The 15,813-nt window shown below is 41.6% G+C and overlaps 2 protein-coding genes across 7 annotated transcripts in view; one reads left to right on the top strand and one right to left on the bottom strand.

The window, feature by feature from the left end:
* Nucleotides 1–2,685, top strand: part of LOC142885471 (netrin-G1-like) — a 64,846-nt gene extending 62,161 nt beyond the window's left edge. For both annotated transcript variants that reach the window (XM_076021944.1, XM_076021943.1), the window contains exon 7: nt 527–2,685. In XM_076021944.1, coding sequence (XP_075878059.1) covers nt 527–747 — 221 coding nt within the window. In that variant the 3' untranslated portion in view covers nt 748–2,685. The remainder of the gene's footprint in view (nt 1–526) is intronic.
* Nucleotides 2,686–13,865: 11,180 nt separating this feature from the next.
* Nucleotides 13,866–15,813, bottom strand: part of vav3b (vav 3 guanine nucleotide exchange factor b) — a 49,186-nt gene continuing 47,238 nt past the window's right edge. For all 5 annotated transcript variants that reach the window (XM_076021937.1, XM_076021940.1, XM_076021938.1 and 2 more), the window contains one exon: nt 13,866–14,590. In XM_076021937.1, coding sequence (XP_075878052.1) covers nt 14,549–14,590 — 42 coding nt within the window. In that variant the 3' untranslated portion in view covers nt 13,866–14,548. The remainder of the gene's footprint in view (nt 14,591–15,813) is intronic.

Raw genomic sequence — 15,813 nt, 5'->3', positions numbered from 1 at the left:
TCTTCCTCTGACTGACCGACCTTAAATTCCCGCTCGTAGAAGGTTCATTTAACGATGTAACAGCTGTTTTCATGTATCAACTGTTTTTTTTTTAGTTACAACAGGACGATGGGCAGCTTTCCACCCTCCACCTGTTGTCTGGTATTTTAGGAGACCGATTGATGCAGACGAGGACCAGATTAAAGATTCAAAGATTTTGTCACGTCACCTTACATGGCAGTGAAATGTTGGTGTGGCAAAACCTGACGTGAATGTGCATGCAAGAGATAAAGAAAGTGAAAAAAAATAGAATTTAAAAAGTGGCAAGTGCCAGTTACATAGTAGTTTTATATATACAAAATACTCAAAAATACAAGAATTAGCAAAGATTATAAACTGTCATGTACAGATAAGGGTCACTGAAGTGTTGTGATGCAATACTATACAAGGACGAGCCGAGGCAGATTAATGCTCTATTAATCGTGCCCACCCCTTTCTGCACCACCCCCCCCCAACCCCCACCTACTTGTTGCCTTGTTCCCTGCAGCCCGGGTGTGCGACAACGCGATGCTGCGCTGTCAGAACGGCGGGACGTGCCACCACCACCAGCGATGCCACTGCCCCCCGGGCTTCACGGGCATCCTGTGCGAGAGGGTCCGCTGCCAGGGGTCCGGCGGGGAGTGCGACGACCAGTTGTCCCGGGCCTCCATCAATCAGCTTGCGTTTTCCCTCGCAGTTCTCCCGCTATTGATTGTTTCCCTCTGCTGAGACACCCGGCTGGCCTCGCATACTTAACCAAAATCCTAAGACCACATTTGCTGAGACTGAACTCTCAACCTCAAGAGCGTGAGGGACAAAAAAAAAAGAAAAAAAAAGGGGGGGGGGGGGGGAAGGTGTCAGGACGATACGCTAAGAATACGACATGGGAGAGTATATATCTTCAGGGCCGCGGAGGGAGGTGGCGGTGTGACCGGTGCGACAGGCTGCGCACTGATCTGTTGTTCTCTGTAATAGAGGGATTTGCGGAAGGCTAGTGGAGACGCTGCGGTAGCAGGACACAGTCGGAGGCCTGTCATTGCCTGACTCTTCATTAAAAGCAGTTTGGAGACTTGAGGAGAGCAACTTGTAAAAAGAGAGAAAGAGAGGGAAAAAAAACTGTACAAAATGTGACAATATGGATTCTACGTATCATTATGAAATGATCAATTATAAAAATGTAAAAAAAAAAAAAATAAGAGTAATGTGGACTGGGGCAATTTAAATACATCCAGCCTCAATGCCTCATTTCTTGTTACATTTGATCCCTCATACCGTCTTTCCTTCCTTCCTTCCTTCCTTCCTTCCTTCCTTCTTGCTTTCCATCCTTCCATTTTTCCTTCCTTCCTTTCCTCTAGCCTTGCCCTCACCTTCTCCTCCCTGTGCTTTGGTGACTCTGGTGATTTTCTTTTGCAGAAGAGCGTATGTCGCTTTTCTTTGTTTTTTGTTTTATCTTTTTTGTTTGTTTTTTTTTTGCCAAATGCTGCACATGTAAAATCAGATAAAGTCCCTCGAAGTCCCAGTGTAGTACTTCTCTTGTTTATTTTTTTTTTTCTCTATCTCTGCTCACCTGTACAGGAGAGACAAGAAGAAGAAGACAAAGTTGTAACATACTATAACTGTATTTAATTTTTGTATAAAAAAGCAGATATTTTCATGACTTCGCTAAAACAAACAGATGTGTTACTTGTTTTCTATTTGCTGCCGACATTTCCTGGACGTTGGTCTCTGAGTGCATAAGGAGTTGTGAGGGTTATTGTTTTTTGGATTGTTTGTTGTTTTTTTTTTGTTTTTGTTTGTTTTTTTGCTTGTGTGCCACGTGGTTTATCTTTCATTGGAGAGCTGCTGTCAGAACATTGTTTACACACACACACACATACACACACACTTACACAATACACTTCCACCAAAGTGGGGAAAAACAAGAAAAGAAAAAAAAACATGTCTTTGTCTTGTTGTTGAACAGTAGTCTTTTTTAGTAGATAGTAATAAGGCACTAGAAGTGAATTGTTTGTAGACGGGCACCAGCTGATGACAACATCTGAATGTTATTTTACAGGGTTTTTTTGAAAGCCAAGCGATGACCTTCACGTTGAGGCAACGACTTGCTGGTATATAGAGGTATATTATAGCCAACAAAAAACTCCATCGTCCAGTGGGCAAAAGTGCTGCTCCCCATCATCCTTGTGCTTGTGAAATGGGGAATGGGAGGAATCATGATCTCAAGCCAAAACCCCATCAGCTTTACGTAAAATTTAAGGAGACAAAATGCGGGGAAAGAAGGTGGAAGAAAATAAAGAAAAAGAAATTGCATGGCTGTCGCAGAGGTTGTCCAGCTCAAATATTTAATCGGATCTAATCTTCAAATCAAATGAAAAGCGTAAGCCTCACCACCCCAACCCCTACCTCCCTCCTGAGCTAGTCCAGTTAAAAGGATTGAGTCCTGCAGCGGCGGCCACCAAGAGGCGGCACGTTCGAAGGGAATGAGCTTTAATTCATGGAGGGTCAGAGAATAAGAAATGAAGTCCCCGCTGGGTGACATATTGTGCACTGGGACGGATTTCATTTGAGAGATTAATTTTACTGCCGAGGTTGCAGTGTGAAACACCTAATTGTGTTAGAGTCGACTGTAAGTGCCTCTCATTAAATGACACTGTCAATGAAAAGAGAGCTGAATGTCTTTTTGGGCTGAGGCGGCTCGGAGCGGCGCGGTCTTAGTAGCATCTCAATTACTTGGTAAATGAGTAAAACTGGAATTCACGACATGGATGCCAGCTCTAAGTACAGACCACAAGTTTTTCTTGATGCTGAAACGATGAAAGGGGATTTCTTGAAAGAGTCTTTTCTTTCTCTTTCCGTGTACAAATGACTGCATGGTCGCGTTCCCTGCCGATGACTGCAAATGTTCATCTAGAGGTGTTTGCAGTTTGCTTTGGCAGCTATAGAGCTGTGATGCACTTTCATAGTATGCTAAAGCAGTCTGGAACCCCTTTTACATGACACAAGTACGGCCACCAGTGCATCAATATCAGTGCCGTCACAATACAGCAAAGGCCAGATCTCCACCACTTTACCATCATGTCCACAAACGTTTTTGCCTTTAAAGCACCTGAGGAGACAGAAGCGAAAATTGCGGTCTGGTAACCTGGCCGCAATGTCTTTATTATCAAGACTCTGTATTGACCATATGTACACACACTTGCTCAGGTCAGTTTAAAAGCATTAGATAGGCTACGTTATAAAATATATATAGAAATGATGGTTTTCTGTATGGCTATAGAACAATCTACCAACAAGTGGAAGGGGTATGGGTGGTATTAAATTGCTGCAACCAGCCACCAGGGGCAATCAAGGCATGGAATGAAAATTGGGGTCACTTTTTTTGCCCCATTTAACAGTGAGAAGGGTGGATGTGGTTGCATTTATTTTATTATTTATGAAGCAGCACTTCAACACTTGAAGAAAGCTTGGAAACGTTTTTTCTCCAGGAAACATTACCCCTGCAATTTGCACTCTTTTTCATGTATTTAAGTGGTCAGTTTGTATTCAATACTTTAAATGTGGCAAACATGAAAAACCTTAGAAGCATGTGACAGCTACAGCTTGTGACAGCTTTCCAGGGGAGGAAAGCTGCAGTGACAATGCAGGTGTGACAACAACTGAAACACATCTGCAGCTCAACACACACACACACACACACACACACACACACACACGCGAACAGATCCGCTCAGCGTTACAATTACGGCGACTAAGGCTGTTATGTAGAAGTTGTGTTCAAGGTCCCTCTGATCCTTTCTGGCTCCTACAGAATGTGAACGTGCACACTTGGGAGCACTCCTGGTGGCAGGTCGGGGGGGAGGGAAGAAGGGAATCATTAAATGGGCCGCAGTGTGTGTTAAAGCCTTTAATGACATGTTAGCGTAATAAAATTGGTGTTATATTACACGTGGCTCCTGGCTCTGGGCTGTATTTGGCTATTAGCGGTGCTTAGTCTTAAGGTTAATTCCAAGTATCTCACACTTTATTGCAGATCGCTGCACAAATGGTTGATAAACTAGTAGATGGAGGGCCCCAAGAGTGAGTGCAATGCTTTGTTAACACTGACACTTTTAACATAAGGACTTACCATAATTCTTCTGCATGCCTGTGAACTGTTGGCTGGAGTATATGTAGGCTGTGTAATATTTAAAACTAACCTTTAACCAAGTGTCACAGAACACTGTGAATGACAAAAAAAGGAGAAAGATGCGGCCACTTAGGTCCAGATGGTGGAGTACGGAAACATCATTGCGTGGCATTTTACTAGCAATTCTCAAGTGCAGTTGATTGGGGATTTGAGGGAGGTCTTGTTGAAGGTCAAAAATCAGCGCACAAAGGAACAGTCCACAGAGTTCCGTCTCAAGTTCGACTCTCCATAGTGCCACGTCAATTACGAGACTGGAGGGGAGGATACCAGGGGGACACAGTTACTCTTTGTGTTCTGCCACTGTCAGCACCGGTGGCACCAACGCAAAGTTATGAGTGAAGGGGTATTCAGTATCAGGGAAAGGGGAGACTCAGCAATACGGTTGAAGCACTCAGCTTATTAGGAATCCAGTATCCATTTTCCAGCTAATCACATGCTTGGAAATGCAGAGCGTCAGACCCAGAGCATTAATTGGTGCTGTGTTGAAACAAGAGACTTAATTTTAATAATATGTGGGGTGGCATTTTGATTAGGTGGGTTTCAAAACCTCGGCACACTGTTTAGTTTAGGATTATAAAGTTGATTTATTTATTTACAGCATTTTGCGCAATAAAAGCAAAACAACAGTCATAAAACATAAATAGACTTTGCAAGTGAGATACAGAAAAACCCTAGTGGCTTATTAACAGAGCTTGGACCTCAAAATTGCATTAGGAGTCTTATATGAAGAAACAAAACCAATGAATGTAATCAATGTATTCAATCAATGATAAATGTATAGAATTTCCTGGGGTCCTTAAACCTCTCGCGGGCTCACTTCTGCGTTTGCATGAAAGAATCGTCCTTGACACCATCGCAGGGCACGCTAACAAAAGAAATGACACTCTCTATACACAAAGCATGGCTTACTCAGAGAACTATTCTCACCACCGCCAAACCGCCTGACAATAGATGTTTGTTCGTATGTTCATTGGCGTATCAGTTTCTCTGTTCAGAAACATTCCAAACAAGACATGCACACCGCCCACAGAAGGCATCCTTTTAGAGAACGATTAGAAGCATTGCAATGTTCAATTTCTGGTAAACACAGCAAAGACAGATGGAGTTGAAATACTTGAATCCAATCCCACCCATTTCAAAGCAGGCTTTCAGGGTCTGTGAATCAGATAACTTATGCTATTACTTAACATAAACGTAAATGCAGTTTAGTAGCAGGGGGTGTTTAATTAAAAATGACAAGTCACAACAGAAAGACCACATTGGTGATTGGTAAATTCTCTTATCATGAAATGCAAAGGGAGCGCTGATTGTTGCAGCACGAATATTCTACCTGCTGTTGGGAAGCCTTGGCCAGAGGCAGCACTTTGCACCTTTGCACCTGCACAAATGCTTACTATCAAACAGCTAGACATGTTTTTTTCAGACATCAAAGGAGAAAAAGAGATTTTTAATAAATGGAATGACGGTGATTCTATGATACAACAACGCCTCCATCTCCAATGTCCCAACACTGTCAAGTTGCAATGCACTTGAACCAGATTGTAAGCTGAACTTGTATAAACAAAGTGGATGGAAGACAGACCAGACTTATACTCTCCCAGTGTAAAAAAAATAAATAAATAAATAAATATGCATATATACATATATACAGTGATGTGACCATTCTATAGCAACAGTTATTCCCCTGCTCCATGACAATAATTTCTTTTGAAATACAGCAACAAAAATGTTGAGGTGCAAGTAAGCTTTAGTGGGCATCTTTACAAATCAAAAGAATCATAATACTGGTTATGTCCAATTTGCATGGAATTCCTGAAAATAATGATGAGGTGCACCTTCTGTGCTTTCATCTAGACATGCTGCTGCTGCAGCCCCGCACACTGGCCCATTAATGTCCTCCCGCCTCATCCTAATTAATTTTTTAGCTCAAACGCAAGAAATTGTGTCAACTCCATCCACACAGCAACTCATTAATGGCAATTTTGTAATGGTGAAAGCAGCGCACCCTCTGTGACTTGCTCCAACTTCCATTCACATCCCTGACTGCAAGGACAGCTGCTGGAATCAGTAGACAGAACAAAGAGGAAGTCAAGCCGCCATAGCATCGCTGTGGCATAACAGTAGGACTTTTCTTATCCCCTTCCACCACCAGCACTGCCGTAACTGACTGAATGTGAAGCAGCAGTGTTATATCGCGGCCTGCTCAAGGCAGATGCGAAAATACCAGTTCATTGGATGACACAGCGAAGTCAATATACGTGACAATGTGACGCATTCTTTGCATTCTGTCTCGAGTTTCTCAAGGAAAAATAAGACGATAGCGTTAAAGAGCAAAAGCAGAACCGAGGTGGCCGTGATGAATTGATAGAAGGACAAGAGAACAAAGAAAAGTGAGCTCACGAGAGAGCGCAAAATGAGCTCAGTGCCGACAGGATATCAAGGAGAACGATGATCATTGGTGTCCACTCCAGGTACTATCCGAAAAATTTAAATATCTAGTAAAAGTTGTTATATTTTGGCAATTTAACATAAAAGATGAAACCAACTAATTTTATTGAGCCATTACATGCAAATTGACATATCTCAAGCAGTTCCTTGTTGTTACTTTGCTGATTAAGATTTTCATAAAGATTTGACTTTATGTAACGTTCTAATTTTCTGAATTTTTGAATTTGAGGTTTTTTTGTTAGGCTGCAAGACCTGATCAGCAAAATCCAAAGAAATAAAAACTTGACATACATTGATTTGCATATTATTTGTTTATATAATATGTCACGTTCACCTTTTAATTTGAATTGCAGAAATACTCCAACCTTTTCAGAATATTCTAATTTTATGGGTAGTACTGTATGTCAAAGAATCGAGCTGCATGAACACTCGGATGATCAGAACACAAAAACTCCCACAGCAACTTGGACAAACCACAAAAGAAGACCAAGAGGACGAATGGACTCCAAGAATTGCTGCTGCTGAAGAGATTAACGTGGACGCTACAGAAGTCGTAAAAATCCAAAGTCCAAATAATAAATAAATAAATGGAAATGCCTTGTCTCTTTTCTGTTATTCTATTATTTATATTCCTGTTGCTGCTGCCCTGTCACGACCGCAAACCACTGTGATGGTTCTTCATTTCGGTACAATCCGAGGCAGTGTTCAGCTTTTCTATCGCCACATGCTAATCCTGCTCTGTGTCACACACGATCGCCTCTCCCTCTCCTCACAACCAAATCCGCCATTTCTGGCCTTGAGTGCCACACCTAAATTGCAAATCAGCCCCAGCTGGGATTGGCACTGCAAGCCCCCGGCACCCTGTTGAAGAAATTATTTATGTATCACTCTGAATCTGTCCATAAATAAAAGATTCTGTTCACAGTCTGTTCCAAAGATCCCAGAGCTTCAGAGAAAATTGTTTATCCTCAGGTTTGTTTTATTTTCGTCACATATAAACATATGCTGGAAGTGATGCAGGGATTGTTTTCATCCCCAGCTTTCATGACGGGAAAAACAAGAACAACATACCTGTAGAACGAGTGGAACTTGTGCGTGATGGAAATAAAGGCCTGGTGTCTTCAGAGAATGGGCCCTAAAAGTATATGGACAGCAAATTCATGATGTTTTAGCATATGTTTCATATACATATATATATACTGTATATACTGTACATATATTTTTATTGACACAGGGCTGGAATTTGTTAAGGGCCAGTAATGCAAAAGAGGGCCAGGCTATCAATTTTAAACAAGGTGTTAGTTTTTAAAGCAGTTTCAAAAGAAATGTAAAAACAAAGATGACAAGCTTGATTAGTCTCAATAACAATTCAATTTTAAGTACCGGTGGCATCCAGTTATAACTGGGTGCGGGGTCATGTGATCATGTCACAAACAGCATGTTATGTCACAGTGCAAGGCATTGGGTTAACCCTCAAATCAAATGAATCACTTCATTGAGCACTAAATATGAGAGGGACAGTGACAACCTTGTGTCCCTCACAATTTAAAGACATGCATGTTTGGCTAGTTGACAACTCTGAATCATCAGTCGCTGTAATTTTGGAAAGGTGTTTGTCTTTATGTGGGACTGCAATAAACTGGCAACTTGTCCAGGGTGTAATTCCACCTACTCCCCAAAGACGGCTGGGAGGGGCTCCAGCAACCACTTGCAACCCTGAGTGATAGAAAACAGATGGATGAACGTTCCAAGTTAAGAGCGGCAATGGCACTATAATGAGCGGACTGTTTTGTTTGTTTGTTTGTTTGTTTGTTTGTTTGTTTGTTTGTTTAATGGAAGAAACGGGAGGCACCATAAGCTTCACCGAGTAATCCCTAATTAAGGATCCGCCCCTAACAAGAACTTAAAGAATAGACTTTCATAGACTTTCATAAAGTTCGTCAGAGACAATGACAGACATGGGAACGGAAACACACACACCAAAAAAGTTTTACATTTCCGTGAGGGTAAATAAAAGGAGGAACACAAAAGTGTTCTTTATTGCAGAAGGAAACAGTAGTTCCCCGATGGAATAAACCAGCAGTAAATACAAACACTCCTGCTTGGCAAGAGCCACTGAGGAGACTGGCGATAAAGGCGGAGACAGAGAGCGTGAAGGCGGCGATGCAGGAGGGGCACGAGGGCTGAGACACGTCCAGGCTGAGCCCAAGCAGCCCCTCCGACGAGCCGCCACCGCCTCGTTAAGCCCGACGGCAGGAGTCACAGGCAGATGCTCCTCTTCTTCCATGATAATGACCGTCCCGCTAAGCGGCTAGCGGCGTCGCGCTCCTTTGAACATCCATTGACCTCAAAGCCGCCGCTGGGCGCCGCGCCAGCAGCGCCAGTTCCGATTCATCGCACTCAACAAGGCGCTTTGGCGCGGCATAATGCGGTTACTGCAATGTGTTGATATTTCTTGTTATCGTTCGGGCAAAAGTCCCACCGCTAATGTGTTTTTATTTTCTCCCCCCGCCCCCTGCAAGTTTATGTTGGGCGACGCCGCGTGAGGCCATCAGACAGTGCGGCCACAGAGCCACGAGCACCAATTACGCCGCAAGACCTTTGAAAACACGCTCCCCAGCCGGCGCAAATTGGCGTTAATGATATGAAAGTGTTGCCCATTAATGCACATTTATTCACCATTTTACATTTAAGAGACCCACCACTGGCAGCATCAAAGTGCAGCCGGCACACAGAGGCATGAGTCAAGAGAAAATAACCCGGGTGAGGAGGGGATAGACGAAGCGGAGCAGTGCTTCTCTGAGGATTAGCTCGTTTAGGCAGCTTTGATCTGTGAGATCTTAATTGCCGCGAAGCACTGATAGAGTCCTCGCAGAGACATTCGCTGCACCAGCCAGGCAAGGGGGGACGGGGTGGTCGCATCTCTCGCTACTCACTCTCTGCTCCCCACCACCCAACCATCACACCCTCATCCGTCTCTTTCCGGCTGGGCTCTCAAACATCTCAATTCCCAAATCAGTTTTTTTCTTTCTTTCTGTTTTTGGGCGGGGGTGATTTAATAATTAGAAGGAAAAGGCATTAAATGTTGGGAACCTTCCCGTGTTGATGCTAAAATAGGCCCATTACATGCATGTTTAATAGCACTTTAGTTACCAGCCAGCTAATTTAATTGCCTATATTTACTTTTGCACATCTGTGGTGAGACCCAAGCTGTGCGTACACCTAAATGTGTTTTCGCAGTTTTCCACCATGCATTCGCTGCGTTTACATCAAAAACAGGATTAATTCTTCCAATCTGGTTGAAATTTTGATTAGATAGAGCCTATTTGATTGGACAGAGGTATGGACATGACATGATATTTATAGTGCATCTAAATGCACTTATTGGCAATCAATAAGATGCACTGCTAACAGTAACTATTGAGACGATCGAAGTCGATTGAAGTTGCAAATCATCTGCACAAGCAAATAATTAACCCTGGCTGACGAAGACAGTTAGAAATGTTCTCAATATAGTTGCACCTGACATTTGTTTTATGAATCTGTACAAAAAACAACTGATAAATGAAAGAAGCGTAGCCACACAGGCATCATTTTCCTCCATGATCTTGCTGCTCTGGGAGGGTATGTGTGAGGATGTGTGTGTTCCCATAACTTTGTCCCTAAATTGCGTCAACACTAAAAGGTTACTCGTTTTATTGCATGTTACCTTTGACAATGTAAGTCACAAAGTGATTCTGTGAAGTTGTCAGGTCTGGCAAGAAAGTTGCCAAAGCAGTGATTTATCCAACTATTTCAGATCAGTTCAAGAACTGATGCTGTTTCTGTCCTTGCTTTGGCAGCTCCACTAACAGGACTGGAAGCATTTTTCCTGTGTTTCACCTCTATTGCAAGACCGTTCTTTATGCTCCTGTCTGGATATGGGGGGGAAAAACTGTCACTGCGGTTCCATGATTCTGTAAAAGCTGGGCTGGCATTCACAAGTCAGCAGCCGAATGTAAATCTCCCAGATAAAGTCTTTCAGAGATGAGACCTCTTCCCAGGAAGTGAGAGCTCACTGCATTTGATGGGCATCTCCTTTTTTTCTAAAGCCCTGTTTAACCCCATATATAGACGTGGTGAGGCTCATTTCCAAAGACCAGGGGTTACAAAGATCACTCACTCAGATGAAGATGATGCATGACTTCCTTTTCTTTCGACCTGATACTCGCACTCAACCCCTTTTTCTCTCTTTGCTTTATTAACTCCATGCAACCTTGTTGGAACATTTCTCTGTCTGGCTGATTTCCTGCTCCTCCAATGTCGCCTTACATCTATTGGGAAGCTGTTGGGAAAGAGGATTTATTTTTGCCGTGTGCGTTTTTCTTCACACAGCAGGCCCCTCCCTCTGGACGAACAGTCAGGGGGAAGAAAGGCTGAAGGAGGGTTTATATTTTTGAAAATATTGATATTATAATACATGTGTTTTGGAAGCCATTCTCCTATTTAGCTGTTAAAAAAACAAAAACAAAAAAAACAATCACACAAAACCCACTGTGAAATTACTCCATTGACAAGGGTACAATGGTGCCAAATGGCACTAAGGGGACCCTGTCAGTGAGAGAAATGTAGACAGAAATGTCAAAAACCAGTTAAAAGCATTGCAACAGTACTCGTGCACAAACGGCTAACGCTCAGTCTAAAAGTAAAATAGAGTTCACGATAACGTTTGCAATAGTCTCATTGAAAAACACATATTTGTTTATGAAGGTAAGGTGTCAAGCAAATCTGTTGTCCTGTGGTGGAGATATGATTTCTGTTTTTTTTGTTTTGTTTTCTTGTTTTAAATCAACAATTGCAATTCCAACCAAGCTTATCGAATAATGTCCCCATTTGAAAGTGGCACCTGGACCTGTGTACAAATTCTTACATCTGGGCGTGCTCATGTTTGCGTCCACACTCGCAACATCTTTGACTGCTGAAGGCTCTTTATCTCTCCAATGGAGTTTGCCTTTGGTAGTAATCAATACCAGTGATAGCAATGCAGGGAGGGGGCACAGGAGAGAGAAGTTGCTGCTGCCCTTCCCCTGGACGATTTCTTATTGACTGCAGCTTTTCCTGAAGACAGACGCTTGCAGTAAAGTCAAATGTTGGAATGATGTGGTGTATTGAAAAATTGGAGACATTTAAAGTCATTGGATGATGAGGCACACAGCATTCACAGTCATGGGTGACTGCAAACAAGAAATTAGATCCATCTGTCACATAGTATTGACATCCCTCTCTTAAAATGTTGGATCATACCATTTTTGTAATTTTCCTTGAAGAAAAATATGATTTGTTAATAGGACTAGGTGTTACAATCCCTTGAGTTCTTCCACGCTGATGGGGGGTGGTGGGGGTTCCTCCATTCGTCCAGGTGTTCAACCCTATCCCTCACTAAACCACTGCTACTACTGCGATTGTCATTGCTGTTATTTTGACCAATAACTTTTGCACAGTTATACATGAATATTAGTTGGAACTGTCAGTAACATGCAATCACTGCTTTCCATTGCTTTTTCTCATGAGCTCTCGCAGGACTTGGGAATTGAACTGGGACTTAAATGATTCACTTGCTTTCCCAAACAACAGAAAATTGGTTTTAGTGGGATATGCCTGATTAATTTCTGACTTCTCAGACATAGTCCACTGCGACAGCTCAGATTTGCATATAAAAATCTGCATAGTTGTTTTATTTGGCAAATAAATAACATTATTAAATAACATATTTGTTTTAACTAAGTATTTTTTCATATGTGTGTGTGTAGATAGGTGGATAGATACATTAAAAATGTAAGCAATAATGTTTTATTTATATGCTTATTAAAATGTAATACAAGTAAAAAGAACATAGTTTTTTGCGCTTACCGTTTCTCCTCACTTTGCAGTGGTTTAGTTGGATCTGCACAGGGTCATGTGACTGAGCATAAACCCACTCAGACATAGTCAAAGACAGACGTCAGCAGCTTTCTGTGGTGGTTTATTGCTGATTTTTTTTTTATTTTTTTTATTTGTTTGCTCTTCATCTGTTACCTTGATTTTTACTCATTCCAGTCACTGGCAGTGCTCTGCTGCAGACTGACACGATAAGATCTGTGATGCAATTGCAGCAGTTCTGTCTCTTCAACCTAATGTGTCTAAAAAGGAGGGAAAATAGTTTCTCAATCTTCAGAAATAAAACTTAAAGAGTATGCTTTTAATAAATGCTGATGTCTCACGCATGCATGCGTACATGCGCGTGCACACACACACACACACACAGAGTGTGTGCAGTATGTTAGCATTTGAAGGAAAACAGCATAATTCTGTTGTACCTTGCTCTTCAGTGAACAGCTGTTACATCATCCTTGAATCATTCATTTTGAATCCAAAAGGAGAGAAGGTAGAATCAAATCAAATAAAATAAAAATCTACGGAATATAAAAAAGCTCTCATGTTTTCACAGCATGCAACGAAAAGATGAAAGCACCACCACAACTGGAGTGGTTCTGCCATACTTGTCATGCATGTTTTCTGTTTGTTTATTTCTTTATTGATTGATTGATTGATTACTTAGTACCATAAATCATTGTAAATTATTATGTATGGTGGGAGCGCCTCACCTTTCCTTGGATAATGCACTGTTTTACTCTGATTGGTGCATTTCTATCTGTAATTGAGAATTATTTCAGTCACTTTGGGATATCCCTATTGGCAGAAAAAGTCAAATGAGAGACCTAACACTCTTTTAACACATCCAGTCTGGTTTCTCTCATCACTGACCCAGGAGTAGCTGCACCACGGCGGCCGGATAACGTCCAACAGCAACAACTCCTAACCACAAACCTTAAAAAATATTAAATGTAAATACTAAATTTGACCAAACAAAAAACTAATAAAAATTGTCATTTCTGATGAGCGTCCTAATTTTGACCATTTTCCTTTGAGATGATTAAGTCCAATATAATTTTTAAAGAGATTTTTGTTTATGGAATGTTGTTTTTTAAAAGTACGTAGATGTAGTTACTAACATAGCTTCCATTCACTGATGTTAAGCATTTTGATTTACTTATCAAATAACTTCTAAGGAGATTATGTCAAACATTGCACTGCACACAAGTCATTTTCTTTCAATGTATTACCTCTTGAAGACAGTGTACGTGCCATGTGGCATTTCGAAGGTCATTCAAATTGTTTAAAAATCACGACAGAATTACAGCGTAACAAAATCAGACTCATATTTATTTGTCATGGATTTAAACACACTAAACTTCCAGCAAGTTTAACAAATTTGAGAGGAAACACACTTCAGTAGAGTAATATGGCTTTTCAAATCTATACACACAAAAAGAGAAACTTACATCCATTTCTTGGCAAATCATCCTGGTGCATCCATTGCGTTGTATAGAATGTATTCCTACAAAGTACAAAGCTTCTTATCTTCAGCTTTCCAAAATCACTGTTGTCAGGATCTCCAGTGTGTTCCAGTTGGGTGGCTGACACTTCCCTGTATCCAAAAGTGATGACAGTGAAGGCAAGTCTCACACACCAGCCAGTGGAGTTATCAATTATAAGACAAAGAGAGGTGGAGGTGGCTTTCCAAGGTGGGGGCGACCTGTGCACAGCACTTCCCACTGGACCAGGTACGACGTCACTGTTCCGGAATCCCTGATTTGACATCTGCTCTGTGTGTGAGTCTGTCAACAGGCAGCAGAGGGTATTTGGGTGGTGTTGTTGGTGGTGTGGGGGGTCCTACCCCCACTCCCAATCTAAGTCCTAGTCTTGGCCTTTTATCAAAGAGACTGGCAGGGTGCAAGAGAGTGGCCGAGCAGCATGCTCCCTGCTGGAGGTGGACAGCTTTGAATGGGCATTGCTGAGCCAGATGACGAAGAGATGTCAGTCCTCATCATCCACATAGGTCGATGGAAACCAGCCCACCTGAAGGACAGGAACACGGATGTGATTGAGCAGTACACAAATGTACACATATTTTTCAATTATTTTTCGTTATTCATCCACGATGATGCACACTGGGTTTAATTGCACACATTTGTGTTGAGTCTGTCCACTTGTATTTAAGTATTTTCTTTACGTTTATTATCTTTTTAAACCCCTATACACACCAAAAGTACTTTACGGCGACACCATCATTTGAATTTCCATATTTAAAAAGCTATTTTTGGTGGTCTACTTCCAAAGAAAAACAAGGAAGATGGCTACAAGCAGTCATGCAGTGATGTCTTGCAGAGAGAATTCTGCAGAGGCCGTACTCTGATAATCAGCTCCACTCACGATGCAGAAAGTCAAGCAAAATCCTAAGGGATTCAGTGCAGTAACACAGAAAAAGCCAGCCCCTCTGAAAACACAAATGTCGTTTTTTGTACTTGGTGTATTAATTGTCATGACAGTAACTCAAAACAACGTTTAAGAGCTGAAAAGGTCTGTTTTTATGAATAGGACCCCTTTAAAATAATCTTGTCTGCAGGCAACTGTGCATGCACATCTGTCAGGCGACAGTTAAGCATGGTGCTCGCAAAAGCAAGAAAATATATAAGGGAATATAAGACCAATGCTTTAAGGACCAATTGGAAGGCTGAAGAAAGTAGCCAGGCAACATTACAAGAAAACGATCAGCAACATTAGCGCACGCTGTACGGCACACTCTTGAGTATTGACAGTAAGACTTCTGAAATATACACTGAAATGTTAAGTTAAGGAAACACACATTTACAAATATCAATTTACGAAGATGAAAATATGTTTGGTATTTTTGTTTTTTTACACCATTTTATCCACTGTTGCTGTTGCAGAAAAGCTACACAAACACTCCACATAAAAGACGATGTCAAGGAAAGAAGACTGTGCGTATGTATACATGCAAACTCCAAAGTGGATCCCAAATTCATATACAAAAGGCCAGAAAGCTTGCGTCAAACCCATATTTTGATTTGCATGGGAATAGGATACTTTACTGGCCTCCTGCCACCACAGATACTTGTGGTTATAACACCAGCTACTCCTTGAATTACGTTGCCACTCTGCAAGAAAATGTCAATCAAACCTTTATGAAAATGAAATTGTTCCGCTTGGACAATTCAATGACATTAACTGGACAGTGGAAAGAGGATTAAGGTTAAGAGAAACTAGCCATCCAGTGAGGT

This window comes from Nelusetta ayraudi, unplaced genomic scaffold (genome assembly GCF_046127955.1).
Source record: "Nelusetta ayraudi isolate G7.1 ecotype Tasmania unplaced genomic scaffold, CSIRO-AGI_Nayr_v1 ptg000011l, whole genome shotgun sequence".
NCBI lineage: Eukaryota > Metazoa > Chordata > Actinopteri > Tetraodontiformes > Monacanthidae > Nelusetta > Nelusetta ayraudi.
Note: the sequence above shows the minus strand (reverse complement) of the source record. Positions and strands in the feature narration are given on the sequence as shown.